General features: G+C 43.1%; 1 protein-coding gene across 1 annotated transcript in view; it reads right to left on the bottom strand.

Annotated features, from left to right (window-relative positions):
- Positions 1–15,564, bottom strand: part of LOC147888158 (uncharacterized) — a 40,839-nt gene that overhangs the window by 5,152 nt on the left and 20,123 nt on the right. Inside the window, exons 3-4 of the mRNA XM_087393601.1 lie at positions 3,042–3,131; positions 2,503–2,601 (exon numbers count right to left, since the gene is read on the bottom strand). Of these exons, the coding sequence (XP_087249727.1) occupies positions 2,503–2,601; positions 3,042–3,131 (189 nt within the window). The remainder of the gene's footprint in view (positions 1–2,502; positions 2,602–3,041; positions 3,132–15,564) is intronic.

Here is a 15,564-nt window from a genome sequence, read left to right as displayed (position 1 = left end):
ACAGTATGCAGTATCTCAGCTCAGCAGGTTCATGCACATGCCCAATTCACAGCATTGGCAGGCAGTGAAGAGAGTCTTCAGATATCTCAGAGATACTCAGGATTTAGCCCTCTCCTATGGTGATCAGGGTTCACTTACCATGCATGCTTTGACGGATAGTGACTGGGCAGGTTGTTCCGACACCAGAGTGTCACATACCAGCAATTGTTTTTTGCTTGGCAATTCATGTATCTCTTAGCTGTGAGGCTGAGTACAGGGCAGCCTTCACCGCTACAGTAGAGTGTGTCTGGCTTCGACGGTTACTTACAGATCTTGGTAGTCGCTAGACATTCTCCACCACGGTCTACACTGACAGCCAGAGTGCTTTGGCCATTGCGCGTAACCCAATGTTTCATGCGCGTACCAAGCACATTGAAGTTCACTATCATTCTGTTCGAGAGCGGTTGTCGAGAGGAGACATAGAGTTGTCGTATGTTCCCACAGAGCACAACATAGCAGATCTATTTACAAAGGCACTTCCTCGTCCCAAGTTCAAAGTCTTCCGACAGGCTTTACACTTGGCTCCCTTTGTTACATGATCTGACATACCTTGCACATTCATAGGTGGCTATATCTTTTAGGGATGAACATGTGCCACCATGACCACAAAATACCAGAATACTTCAGCCCATACCATGGAGGGGGGTTTGTAGGCCATCTTCTCCCAGTTCAAGTGATGCCCTATGGGCCCTGGTATGTGCCTTGTAGGCATAGTTATAGGCACTTAGTTTATTTTGTGCCTTTTATGCCACATAGGACACTTAGTCCTATGTGACACCTAGGACACTTAGTCCTAGGGTCTAGCTACAAGTACTACGTACTTTTCTTTTCATAATACTCTAGTTGACGTGATGGCTGCTATCTTTCGACTCTTGTACCTTGTACTTGCTCTCTCGTTTATCGATCCTACATTAAATCCACCCAAAACCCCTTATAGGTAGTATGTACCGTGTCCCACAAGACTATTATGATGAAAACAGCTACTTAGAGAAAGCATGCTCACATTATACAATGCATGCTAGCTTCTATGGAGAGCTTGTACGATGCCTGGCATGCCTTTTGTGCAAAACATACCACATTTCTCTTTGTTTAACCTTATGCATAGATTAGTATAAAATTTGTCTAGATCTGAATGTGTCATCAATCAAGCGACAATTTTGACAAATATATTAGATCGAGGAATTCATCATTTCACCATGGTCAAGAAATATGTGCGAGCTCTTCGATTTAGTATTGACAATAGGTTCAAGGAAGAAAATTGACTAAACAAGCTAAACCAAAATAAGAGGATGGTTCTTTCCAAGATTTTGCCCAAAGAAGCGAATATAAGAAGTATGTCCTCACAAGCATTGTGCCAAAAAGAGAGGTGCAAAAGTAAATAAAGAGGTGCAACGGTATACCATTGCAATAGACACAATCCCACATGGACGATCACAAGCTTTATATAAATCTTGGGAGGAGTCACACCACTATATAACGAGAAGTGGCCTATTGTGCAAAGTCATAGCCACACACTAACCATAAATGGGGTACATCTCTTCTTTGTGCCTCTTTGCTATAATTTCAAACGTAGCAAGTTAAATCTATACAATGAATTTTAAAGGTTTTCTAAGTCACCTTGAGGATAGTATCAACCTATGAATTCACAACTTTCCAATATACAAATAGCTAAACATGTGTTCACACAAGTTATTGCAAAGTTTCAGTGAAGGTTGCAAAAAGGAGCTTCCTCTTTTCAAAAAAAATTCCCTAGCAAAAAGATCAAAAAAAGAGAATTCCCCTTGGTGCCCTAAGATTTATCATTATTTATAGATCATATCTAAGAGTTATATCCTCTATTATTAGAAAGAAGAACCATTCCAAGTCACACAAAGCTTCCTAAGCACAACCCTTATAACATAGAAGCACCACGGCTAAAGATTTGTTCAATGGGAGCAACAAATAGAAGATACAATGAATACATGACTCATGGTACCTTGAATGCTTCAACCAAAAGGCATTTTGTCCAAACTTTCACGTTTCAAAGCACTTGTCAACTGGTTCTATATTATTTACCCGTTGCCACAACTATTCATGTAGAACCTCCAAGGGAAAATCAGCACTACCTTGTTGCGCAGCCTCATGGACCTAGATTATCAAATCGTTGACCTAAAATTAACCCAAGATGGGACCCATAACTGCCTAGCTAGCCCGACATCGACATTTTATGTTAAAGGCCAGCCCTAAGCTAAGGCCTCAAAAATGGACTTTTAAGGATATATGGTGCAACATTGACTCCAAACATTACAAAACTAAACAAAGTCCATTGATTACTCTCATCAATATATAAAAATTACATGATTTTGTCATCTGAAACTTCAATACTGCATTATTAAAGGCCACTAAAACGATGAATAAACATTCAAGATCTAGAGCCACATCGGAGATAGAAACATTATTCAAAAGGCTAAAATGAGGGCTTACCTTCAAGAACTGTATGAATTCCGTTACATAATCAGGGCTAGATATGTCGTAGTTGTAAAAGTCGTGCATTATAGGAGTGACAATTCCAAGGAATATGAGCTGCAACAATGATTATATGACAATCTTTGAAGTTTAGAAAAAAATTAACCATGGTGGTGATATAATTTATTAAATAAGATAAAAAACCCAATTACAGCATCGTGCATTCATATAACAAAGGATACTCATCATTAAACAAACATTAACTACATAAACCCACACAATCCAAAGATGTCTTTCAATTAGCCCACCAAAAATAACAGTGCTAGCACACGTTGAACAATGCAACTGATACCTTTAGACAAATTCCAAGGCATAATGATCTATGAACGACCTAAATGCAAAAATGGCATTCTTGCATATGCAAGTAGAAATGACCTTCTAATACTATATGCTCCAATGAAGGCCAAGAGGTTGCACCAAATGACTCAAATTATTAAAATGCATTCCCTACGCAACCATCACTACGTGTTAGATCACCCTATGTTTTCAATCCATACCAACAAGTAGGCTCCCAAGCTGGTACCAATTGTAAAAAGGATGCCCCCAAGACCTTCCAAGGCTATTGCTGCCATTAACAAATGTTTAAGCTGCCAAACAATGAATAACATACGAATGAGAATTTTGATAATAGCTATTTTAAAGCTTAAGGAAAACACCCAAAAAAAAAAAAGAGCTGCACTCAAATCTTGCACATTGTATTTAGTACAAAAACTAAAACATTTGCAATAGACTATAGGATCCGCTTCGGTAAAACATCTCATGGAAAACATCAATTGTGTCTTGTTCAACAACAAAATACTAATAAAAAACACCTTAAATAATGCTTTATTTCATAAAGGTCCACAGCAAGCCGTTGCACTGTGTAACAAAATTAACCCTATCTAATCTCAAAACTAGAATTAAAATCCCATTACAACAAAAAATATTCATTCCCAAAATTATACAAGTGCTTTGTGGATAAGCTGGTGAGAGTATGGCATCGCATGTACGATGCGAGTGCTTCAACAATTGCAGTCATAAATATGTATATAAACAAACTACGAATTTTATACACATTTTGGGTGAGATCCATTGAATATTACATTACAAGAATCAGTCCCAAGAACTGAGACCTTCAATTACAGGCATCAGAAGATTTCATTACATGATAAGAAAGTGGAATAATCTAAATCCAGTGCACGTAGACAATCATAAAGCGATTGCCGTAGAGATGCCTGAAAGAACTGATATTTAGGTACAATCACCAAAGACCCGATGTTTATGGTCCTTTCAAAGGGTTCATAAAGCCCAATAACAAACCCAGTAAAAAATAAGATCAAAACCCTGCCTAACAGTAAAATTCAAACAACCAAAAATGCTTTCTAAAAGAAGCACTAGGGAAACGAGCTTGAAGCCGTCGTCGTAACAAAAGCAAGAAATCTCGTGATTCAGGGCAATGCCAAAAAAGATGGGGCATAGATTCCCTCAAACACAGTCATCGTCTACAAGTGGCAAGTGCAGTGTGACGACGAGCTAAGAGCTGCCCAAAAGGAAGAATCCCAATCAAAACTCACTATAAGAAGAACTTTTACCGAAGTGGGAGTTTCGAATCCCATATATGCTGCTATCTTTTTTGCCACCATCGAGAGATGCATGCCATGAACCATACCAATAGGATCAACCACATCATCTACATGGGAAATTCCTTTAAAACAAAGAAAATAAGAACGACAGGGTTCCTGCAAAGTCAAAGGGGAGGACATAGGTAAATTGGCATGGGCGAAGATTATTAAGAGTGAAGTTTGCTCCATAGGTAAATAAACTTGACCTTCTCATGGAGGACATAGGTAAATTGACATGGGTGAAGACCATTGTGAGTGAAGCTTGCTCCATTGTGAGCTTCATCAACTCGAAATACAAGGTCCTTGCCATCTTTCGCACCTACTCTGTAGTTGAAGAAGACTCAAAGACATGTTTTGTTGCTATGTGACTGCTCCTTGAGCGGCTCTATGATGTCCAAAATAAGCTTCAAAAGATGGTCGTGTCTGATGAGTTTAAAGAATGGTTGAAAGGGAAGTCAAGTTTAACTCAACATGATGCTAAAAGCATTCAACAGCTTTGCTTGAAGGAGAATTTTTCGCAAGAGATTACGCCTTTGTACAAGGTATTGCGCATGACAGACATGGAAGGGGCTACTTTTAGGGCTTCTCCATCACTTCATGAAAGAGGCCATTACGGAGATTAGCGCCTCTACCATTCTAGAAACGGATATTAGTCCATCATGGTAACTCCATGACCATAACCTTTTATTTGATTTTCAATGTAAATTAATAATATCTAGAGTCTAACTTGTCGGAACCTTCATGCCCCTTTTTCATGAGTCATGACTGCTACTTTTTTTAATGATATATGATATATCTTTAGTTCTTTTGACATGAATCATGATGTATCTTCGCTTCTTTTGCACCTATGTAGCATGTTTGAGTTTCAAGAATCAAGTCATTATTGGAGTCTTTTGCCTTCAACGGTCTTCATCTTGGTCCTGTTGAGGATGTGAATGGCTGTGTTTACAGCTTCACCCCAATAAGCTCCGGAGAGGGAATTCCCCCTCGACCTGGTCAAATCCATCTCTATCACTATCCGGCACTTCCGCTTAGCTACACCATTTTTCTGAGATGTGTGTGTGGTTGTGAGCTCTCTCTTGATTCCATGCTTCTTACAGAAAGCATTGAACTCACCAGATGTGAACTGCTCAAAAGGCATTCACAACCTTCCCTAATTCTGTCTCTACCTTGTCCTTTCATTCTTTGAATTTGTCGAAAGCTTGTGACTTCTTGGCCAAGCAGTACACCCGAGGTCATCCTGTTGTAGTCATCTATGAATGTAAGAGAATATTTGGACCCTGCAAATGAATTAATAGACATGGGACCACAAATGTCGTAATGAACCAATAGTTGTTACAGTAGTTCCAAACTCTATTGCACTAATTCGATCACGATTCTTTCCTATTTCCCATCTCTCTCTCTCTCTCTCTCTCTCTCTCTCTCTCTCTCTCTCTCTCTCTCTCTCTCTCACACACACACACACACACACACACACACACACACACACGCACACACAATTTGCTGCATAATCTTACAATTAGCAGAGATACCATGCCTACAAGAGCAGGACGCATGGGAAAAACGAGATTTGGAGACAGCTATGGCAGCCCTCTCTACAGGAACAGGTCATAAAGGTACTACAATTGTACCCACTTCTTCTTTCTTGGCCTTTCTCTTTCCTCCATTCTTCTTGAACCTTCCTGCCTTGTTTCCTAATCTCAGCTAATGTGGCTAGCTCTCACCCTTGATTATTGTAAAATTTCTTTCTTCCACATCAACTTTACAACACAAACAAGACAAAAGTACACACATTGGGGGTTAAGCTACAACAAATGAGGGGTAAGCAAATAAACATCAAATGGGGGCTAAAAAGTAATGGAAGAGATCAAAGCAGAAAATGCAGCTCTTAAGAAAGAGATGGAGGCCATGCAGGCTACCATGAATGGTAAGCATGCCGAGTTCGCACAACAGCTCAACAAGGGAAAAGAAGTGGTCAAAAAAGGATCAGCAGGTCCTGAAAAAGAACTCATTAGAGGAAGAGAAAAGGAGGGCGAACAAAGCAATCGATGTCCTAGTTAGAGGCCTTGCAGTGGGAGACACCCCAATGGTAGATGCTCAAGCCCTATTCACCAAGGTCCAACATGGGAACCAACCTTACGTGCGACGTAGCTTGGAGAGTAGGGAAGACAGAGAAGACCCTTAGTACTGAAACTCCGGACAGCAGTAGATAGGTCCACCCTTATGAGCATGAGAGCATCTCTGAAGGGGACCAAGATCTACTTGGATAATGACCTCACCCTTCTACAGCGGGAACACAGAAGGGAAGGTATGACACGTGTAATGGCAGCAAGGGAAGCAAATGGGCTGCCTACAGGGATGGCAACGTGATTATCCAGAAAAGAGTTGACACAGGGGAGAAGGGAGAAGGGGAGAAGGAAGAAGGCAAATTATGATGGTATCGGGCCCGGGAGGGGAGTGCACAAAGCAAGCTGAGTATAGCTGTATGGAACTGTAATGGTACCCTTTGGTGACTCTAGTGGCTTCTTGGAGACATACACAGATAGAGAGATCATCTTCTACACCGAGACACATGAGAGCCTAGAGAGAGGGCTGCCCACACTGGCAGGATACACCGGGGAGTCAACTCATAGGAGAACTGAGGAGAGAGAGTGGAGTTTAAGAGGCGTAGCTGTCCTTTTCAAGACGGCATGAAGAGAGGAACATGCACGTCATATGTGTATACAAGTCCAATTGCTAGATACCCGACCAATCTTCATTGCAGTATGCTACTTCCCCCCAGACACATCATTATATGCTCATGAGGTCACTACAGAGGGACACAGCCCCTATAAGACGATACATGATGATACCATAGAGTTCTCCAGATGAGGAAACACCCTCCTTCTAGGGGACTTCAATGCAAGGACAAGAAATTGTAGGATTGAGTAGAAGAGAGAGAGTGCAGGTAATGTTGTACGGCGTCAATTGTACGGCGCAAGTACAGCCTTGTACGTTTGTAGGCCATACTCTGGTGGTTCTAGTGATGCCCTATAGGCCATGCATGGTATGTGCCTTGTAGGCATAAATAAAGACACTTATAGTGTTAGTGTCTTTTAGGCCACATAGGACATTTAGTCCTATGTGACACCTAGGACACTTAGTCCTAGGTCTAGGTACTTGTACCTTGTACTCCTTTGTTTTTGGTTTATCCAACTTTGACGTGACGGCTAAGGCGTTTATCATCGACTCTTTTGCTACCTGCACCTCTCTCTCCTACTCAATCCTACAATGGTATCAGAGCTCGGGCTTGACTCGTCTTCCTACTTCCGGTCTTCCTGCTGCAACTATCCGTATTTCTTCCGTACAACTGGTTCATACACTCGCCGTACAAGGCTGTACCTGCACTGTACAATGGTCCGTAATGTACCTGCGACGTACAGTCACGTATCTGCATCGCTGTACATCCGTAGAAATCTGTACCAACACTCCGTACTTGCCCGTACAGGCATCGCACTTATTCCGTACAACAGTACGTGCATCGCCATACAATCGTCGTACATGTGATCCGTACACTGTACCATACATTTGTACCAACCTACATCCGTACAATATACCGTACCTTCTCAATATCTTCGCTGTACATTGTACCTGCGCTGTCCATACAACTAGTACTTCTTTCAAGGTCTTTGTCCAGGTGTTCCACGTACACGGTCATATTCAAGACATTGGTATCTTTTGAAGCTTTCAGTTCATTTCACCTTCTTTGGTCTGCAATCTCCTACTATTTGCAGTACATTGGGTCAGATTACAGGACATTGAGACACTTTTGCAGGACATTGAGTCAGATTTGCATACATTGGGTCACATTTGCAAAAATTTCAGAAAAATTTGGGGCTTTTCTGCATTTGCCCTCTTTTTGGCCTATTTGCCCTCATTAAATTTGGGGCTTTTGCCAGATTTGCTGTTTTTGAAGTAAACATTGCCTGCCACAGTCACATTTGGGTCAGATCAGCATTCGCTTTTTGATTTGGGTCGGAAATTTGCAGATATTTGCTGTCATTTTTTGGACAGCCAGCTTTTGCAGTGATAGCCTTGAGGCTTTTCAGTTTTCAGGTCTTTTTCAGGGTATCACATTTGCTATGGCTGAGAACAATCAAGATTTATTTAGAGTTCTTTGTGAAGATGATAAGTTGGATGGCACCAACTATCTGATGTGGTCTTATCTCATGAACTGTTCTAGTTGCAAAGCATTTGTGGAATATTGTTTCTAGGGCTGATCTGAGGCCAGCCAATGCTACAGTGGTTGCCTCTACTGCTGGTTCCTCGGCATAGGGTACTTCTCCTGATGCCTCTTCCTCTAGCACTCCTACTACTACTCTTCCAACTCAAGAATAGTCAAGATGGGATGCAAGAGATGCAAATGCACATTCATGCATTGCTTTATCATGCAAGAGAATCATTATTCCACACATCCGGTCTTGCAGGACAGCAAAGGATGCTTGGGATAAATTAGCTTCTCTATATCAGATTCGCAATGAAGCTCGCGTTGCATATTTGAGAAGGCAATTACAGGAAGTCAGTATGAATGAAGGTGACTCTATGGATGCATACCTGACAAAGGTCAAGGACCTCATGGAACAGCTTGCCAACATTGATGGTGGTACCAAATTCACAGCTTGTCAGTACCACATTGAATGGACTGCCAGATACATATCAAGGGTTCGCTACAACCCTTCGATTAGGGGCCATGGGTAATCCAGACCACTATTCTTTTGATCAGCTAGTTACTTTGCTTTTGCAGGAAGAGCAAAGTAGAGCTAATAGACAAGCCATTATTCCTGATCATGTATTTGCTTCACAGCAGACAGGAAGAGGCAAGGCTTCCAAGCCTATGGGCAAGCCAAAATCTGCGCATAGCAGCTGCAATTCCTCCCATGCATCTAAAAATACAGCAGATAAGTCAAAGAAGAAAAGATGCAACTATTGTCACAAGCCTGGACCTGACATTTCAAAATGCAGGAAGCGCATTACTTCGGAGAAAAAGAAAGCAGGATTGACAGTTAATGCCTCACATGCTATTGAATCCCATGACCTAGAAGATGCTTCACATGCCCATGCTCTTCAGGATGATTGGGATGGGCTGTCCATTGCTCATTTGATCCCTCCAAAGCTGATGCATTATTTACTGCTAATGATGCTCGGTCCTGGTACTTTGATAGTGGTGCTTCCAAGCATGTCACATCTTGCAGACAGTTCTTTCATTCTTTAGCTGATGTACCTCGAGGGGAGACTGTTACATGTGCTAATAATGCTTCATACGCTGTAAAAGGAGTTGGAGATGTGCAGCTCACATCCATTTCAAGCCATCTTGTTACTCTGACAAATGTTCTTTTTGTGCCTGGAATTGAAGTCAACTTGATTTCAATTTCGGCAATTGCCACTTCAGGTTTCAGAGTTATTTTTGATGGCTACAGATGCCTAGCTTATGATCTTCGTGATGACAATGCCATAGTTCTCACTGGCACTTTGCAAAAGGGGCTTTATCACCTTGATCATCACTCAGCTGCACTTTCTATTGAAGCATTGGCTATTTCAGATTCACAGCTTGCATAAACCCATCTTTGGCATGAGAGAATGGGCCATCTCAATTATAGAGCTCTTGCAAAGCTACATTCACAACAGATGGCAAATGATGTACCTCAAACTCACACAGTTTCCAAACATGTGTGTGAGGGTTGTCTTTTGGGTAAGATGCATCGATTTCCTTTTCAAAAGAATTGTCCAAAACTCTCACAAAAGAAATTGCAGCTAGTGCACAGTGATGTCTATGGCCCAATGAGGACAAATGCCATTGGGGGGAACAAGTATTTCATGAGACTCATTGATGATTTCACAAGATATTGCTGGATATATCCTTTAGAAAGCAAATCTGAAGTTTTCTTATGCTTTCAGAGATGGCTGAATATGGTTGAGAATGAATCAAAATGCAAGCTTGTCACCCTCAACACAAATAAGGGGGGAGAGTATATGTCAAAGGAGTTAGATGCCTTTTTGTCTTCACGGGGCATTATTCACTCATGTACTACTCCTTACATGCCTCAGCAGAATCCTGTCTCTGAAAGGAAAAACAGGTCCACATGGAGATGGCTAGATGCATGCTTAAGGCTATGTCTTTGCCCAATAAATTTTCGCTTGATGCACTGATGTGTGCCAACTATGTGCTGAATAGATCACCTACACGGGCATTGCAAACTATTACACCTTATGAAGCATGGAAAGGCACGAAGCCTTCACTTTCACACATGAGAGTTTTTGGGTCTCTTGCATATGTTCATGTACCATCTCAGCTGAGACATAAGATTGATGACAAGGCAATCAAATGCATTTTTATTGGTTACAGCCAGGAGAGCAGAGGGTATCGGTTATACCAACCAAATACTGGGAAGATTATTGTCAGTAAAGATGTAATCTTTGCTGAACATTCAGCTTCTCCTCTTGTGGACTGCAAAGCTAAGCCAGATGTTGACATGTTTGATGCCTTTGAGTAACATGAGCCTCCTGCAGGCCCTCCACCAAGCAATAATCAGCCACTACCTTATGCTGATTTGCAGGTTTCTCTTCCGGCACAAAATGATCCCACTATTCATGATGCAGTCATTGAAGAAAGAGCTGTCAATAGACAGCAAAGGCAAGTTCCCAGATGGCTTCTTGATACATTGAGAGACAGCAAACAAGATCAGCCTTTTGCTGCCCGCACAAGATCAGGGAATAGACTGCATGGTCACTTTCTTGAGTTTGCACTCCTTGCTACAGCTTGCAATGAAGAGCCTCTATGCCATCAAGATGCTTTTGACAGCAAATAGTGGATGGATGCAATGAGGGCTGAGTTACATTCCATTGCTAAAAATGACACATGGGAATTAGTAGATTAGTAGATCTCCCTCCCGGCAAGCATGCCATTGGAACCCGGTGGGTCTACAAATTAAAAAGGAAATCTGATGGCAGCATAGATCGATACAAAGCTCGTCTTGTTGCAAAAGGGTATGCCCAACAACAAGGCATTCACTTTGAGGAGACATTTGCTCCCACATCTAAGATTACTACCATTAGATGTGTCATTGCCATTGCAGCTCATCATCATTGGCAAGTGCATCAACTTGACATCAAGACTACTTTTCTTCATGGGGATCTGCAGGAAGAAGTCTATGTCACACAACCTCCTGGCTTTGAGGTTGTTAATTCTGAAAATAAGGTATGTCGACTTAGAAAAGCCCTTTATGGTTTGGAGCAGGCACCCAGGGCATGGTATGCCAAAATTCATGCACACTTACTATCCCTTGGTTAAGTCCCTCAGAACCCACTCTTTATGTCCGAGGGAGTGGATCTGCGGGCCCACATACTCAGCAAATTGCAGCTTTCAAGGCTGATTTGCAGCAGATTTTTGACATGTTAGACATGGGACAGCTTCATTATTATTTGGGGCATTCAGTTTGCTCATGTTGAGGGGGGTATCATGATGTCTCAATCCAAGTATATTGGACAGCTCCTTGATCGTTTTCAGTTTGAGGATTGCAAGCCAATCTCTACTCCAGTGGACCCCGGCTTCAAATTCTCAGCTCATGATGGGAGCCCACCATGGGATATCACTCTTTATCAACAGGCTGTTGGATGCCTTATTTATTTATGTCACACCATACCTGACTTACAGTATGCAGTATCTCAACTCAGCACATTCATGCACATGCCCAATTCACAGCATTGGCAGGGAGTGAAGAGAGTCTTCAGATATCTCAGAGGCACTCAGGATTTAGCCCTCTTCTATGGTGATCAGGGTTCACTTACCATGCATGCTTACACGGATAGTGACTAGGCAGATGTTCCGACACCAGAGTGTCACATACTAGCAATTGTTTTTGCTTGGCAATTCATGTATCTCTTGGCTCAGCAAGAAGCAACCAACAGTTGCTACATCTAGCTGTGAGGCTGAGTACAGGGAAGCTTTAACCGCTACAGTAGAGTGTGTTTGGCTTCGACAGTTACTTACAAATCTTGGTATTCGCCAAACATCCTCCACTATTGTCTACACTGATAGCCAGAGTGCTTTGGCCATTGCGCGTAACCCAATGTTTCATGCACATACCAAGCATATTGAATTTCATTATCATTATGTTCGGGAGCAGTTGTCAGCAGGAGACATAGAGTTGTCCTATCTTCCCATAGAGGACAACATAGCAGATATGTTTACAAAGGCACTTCCTCGTTCCAAGTTCGAAGTCTTTCGACAGGCTTTACACTTGGTTCCCTTTGTTACATGATCTGACATCCCTTGCACATTCATAGGTGGCTATATCCTTTTGGATGAACATGTAAAATACCAGGTATTCTGAAACGTTTCCAGAGTACTTCAGCCCATCCCATGGAGGGGGGTTTGTAGGCCATCCTCTGGTGGTTCTAGTGATGCCCTATAGGCCATGGTATGTGCCTTGTAGGCATAAATAAAGACACTTATAGTGTTAGTGTCTTTTAGACCACATAGGACATTTAGTCCTATGTGACACCTAGGACACTTAGTCCTAGGTCTAGGTACTTATACTCCTTTGTTTTTGGTTTATCCAACTTTGACGTGACGGCTAAGGCGTTTATCATCGAGTCTTTTGCTACCTGCACTCCCTCTCTCCTACTCGATCCTACAGAAATAGGCAAGTGGGCCTACTGGACTTCACATATGAGAAAGACCCCCACATGATTCTGGAGATAGATGCAGCAGAGCTTGGGATCCAGAGACAGTATGCAGATACCTCACATGTGACAGCATATGGACGACACTTGAGTTAGGAGCAGTCCACGATCTCATCATCTACGATGGCCTTCAGAGATGGCCATCATCCGAGGGATTCACTTGATTTCCACACGGCGGTGGGACTAGCACAGTAGACCACCTACTGAGACGATTATCCTTTGTCTCACGGATACATGACCTTATAGTACTCGGAGATGACCACATATATCTAGCCTTATGTGTCCTTGCTACTACGCGAGTCACAAGGAGAGCTCCTACCACACCTGTCTGTCTACTTTGACTGTGCCCTTGATCCAGTACATGTGAGTCACTTAGCCATGGAGCTCCCGGACCTACTGAATAATGATTTAGACCTCACCCACGCCTTAGACACTCTTGTCACAGTGGTACAGGATGTTGCCACTAGATCCTTCCCTACGACCCGATCTGCACGGACTCAAGACGGGAAGATGCCTCAAAACCCTTGGTTTGATGACGAGTGCACAGAGACACAAACCCACCTCGCACGAGAGTAAGCCTTGGATCAGCTGACGTCATCCAAGGCACATCGGATCTTCTGTCGGCTGACTCGCCCTAAGAGGCGATCTTTCCTCACACGCAGGATGGATGAGATCATCAGATTCGAGGAGGAGACCCCACTACTTGATGGGGACTTCTTTCGGATGGAAAGCCACTCATTCCCATTACTGACCCAGGGATATGGCACACCTATGCATGCTCCTTATACGATGTCCCGAGGTAGGCACCACCGGATATGTCCTCTATTCTTCGGCCCACTTTCTGTCACTTGTTTACCACACAGAATGTGTGGGCTGCACCCCACCGACTCCACAACCGGAAAGCACAGGATCATGAGGGTCCACGAACAAAGCATTTCGCACATGGGCAGGAGGTCTTAGCCCCGGTTCTTGCACAAATGTTCAACCGTGCAATATGCCATGGCTTCCCACCGGCTTGGAGCACCACCACTATCGTACCAATACACAAAGCAGGAGATCCTATGGACACTAGGAACTATCACACCCTCATGATTGGCCACACATTGGCAAGATCTATGGATCAATACTAGGGAGGGAGATCAACAGTCATACGGAGGCACGAGGGCAGCGAGCACAAGGGTAGGTAAGATTCAAGAGGCAGCACTCTACTCTAGATCACATTTCCACTCTGAGGGCCATCATTGAGGAGACGAGGTCCAGAACACCAAAAAAACTACACATGTTTCGTGGACTTTTGGAAGGCCTTCAACACTATCCCACGATCCCGCATGCTCAAGAGACTACAGGAGATGCAAATACCAAAGACGCTGATCTGGGGTGTGATGAGCTAGTCAAAGGTAGAGTCAGTGCCCCAGGCGGTCTATCGGATTGGGTCGAGAGCACGATTGAGGTGAAGGAGGGCTGCCCCCTTTCACTAACTCTCTTCGGCCTTTACATTGGTGAGATCACTTCCTTCATAGATCGCGTAGGAGGCGAGGGATCAGATATTCTTGTGCGCTGACAATATAGTCCTTATATCATCGTCCACGAAGGGGTTGCAGAGACATCTGTAGGCCTAGAGACCTGACAGTCAACCCGGGGAAGACCAAGGTTATGGTCTTCAACACCTCGCGAGTAGTGCTTCGCCGAATTATCTTTACATATCGTGGCGAGCCAGTGGAGACAGTGCCATCCTACACATTTGGGAGCAATCTTCACAGGACCCATTTTCACGATGACCCACACAACCCAAGCACGGCTCACAATGGGACGTAGTGCTTTGGCTCAATTAGAGCAACAGTGCTTCCAAGCGCACTTCCAGAATGCACCGACGAAGAGTTGGCTTTTCGACACACTGGTACAACCGATTGCTATGTGTGCAACACTCTTCTAGGGATGCAATCTTCCGAGGACGAATTCTAGGATGATTCGATGTAAGCCCTCAGTCCTCCATGAGATAATGCAAGCAAAGTTCGCCATGACACCTCTCCAAGTTGATGCCATCTTTCAAACACATCCACAGAGTCTGGTACTTACCTCACTGGAGACTTCCGAGGTTGGCCTTAGAGTCATCAGGACGACTAGCAAAAAGCGGGACTGACACAAGGTATGCACATATCTGCATGGCTTTCCAAGCACGGTATCCAGATGGATAGGCTTCCCCCTTTTCTAAACAGCATGGACGCACCTCCTGAGTCGAATCCACGAGATGAGATCAACCGTTTCATACAATTAGACCTCCTCCAGCTTCATACATCTCGGGCTTGGGGAGGCAAGCAAGAGCTCCTACCAAGACTAGAGGCATGTAGCACCAGTTTGAGGGTGGTCAACGAGAACTTTGAGCGAGCACTTTGTGAAGAGAGCACATCGGCTTCTGCAATCATGTGAGACTTGTAAAAAGGACTCACCAGAGAGATTGGAATGTGAGAAGATTCTAAAGGAGGAGGAGTCAAAGTGGAACAAGTTGTTTTGTTGAGAAAATGGAGTCTCTCTATTTGGTAAGTATTTTTCCAATAGCAATTGCTGAAGTTTTTTTAGCATCTACTTTCTATTCTTTCTAATTGATTCTATTGGAAGCGTGGTCCGACAAAGCTGAATCAAGCTTGTGTATTTGTAGTTGAAAGTTATTTTGTAATAGTTACAATGCATCTATAACAAG

This window comes from Dipteris shenzhenensis, chromosome 22 (genome assembly GCF_047967505.1).
Source record: "Dipteris shenzhenensis isolate YYH24624 ecotype China chromosome 22, Dip_SZ_1.0, whole genome shotgun sequence".
Taxonomy (NCBI): domain Eukaryota; kingdom Viridiplantae; phylum Streptophyta; class Polypodiopsida; order Gleicheniales; family Dipteridaceae; genus Dipteris; species Dipteris shenzhenensis.
Note: the sequence above shows the minus strand (reverse complement) of the source record. Positions and strands in the feature narration are given on the sequence as shown.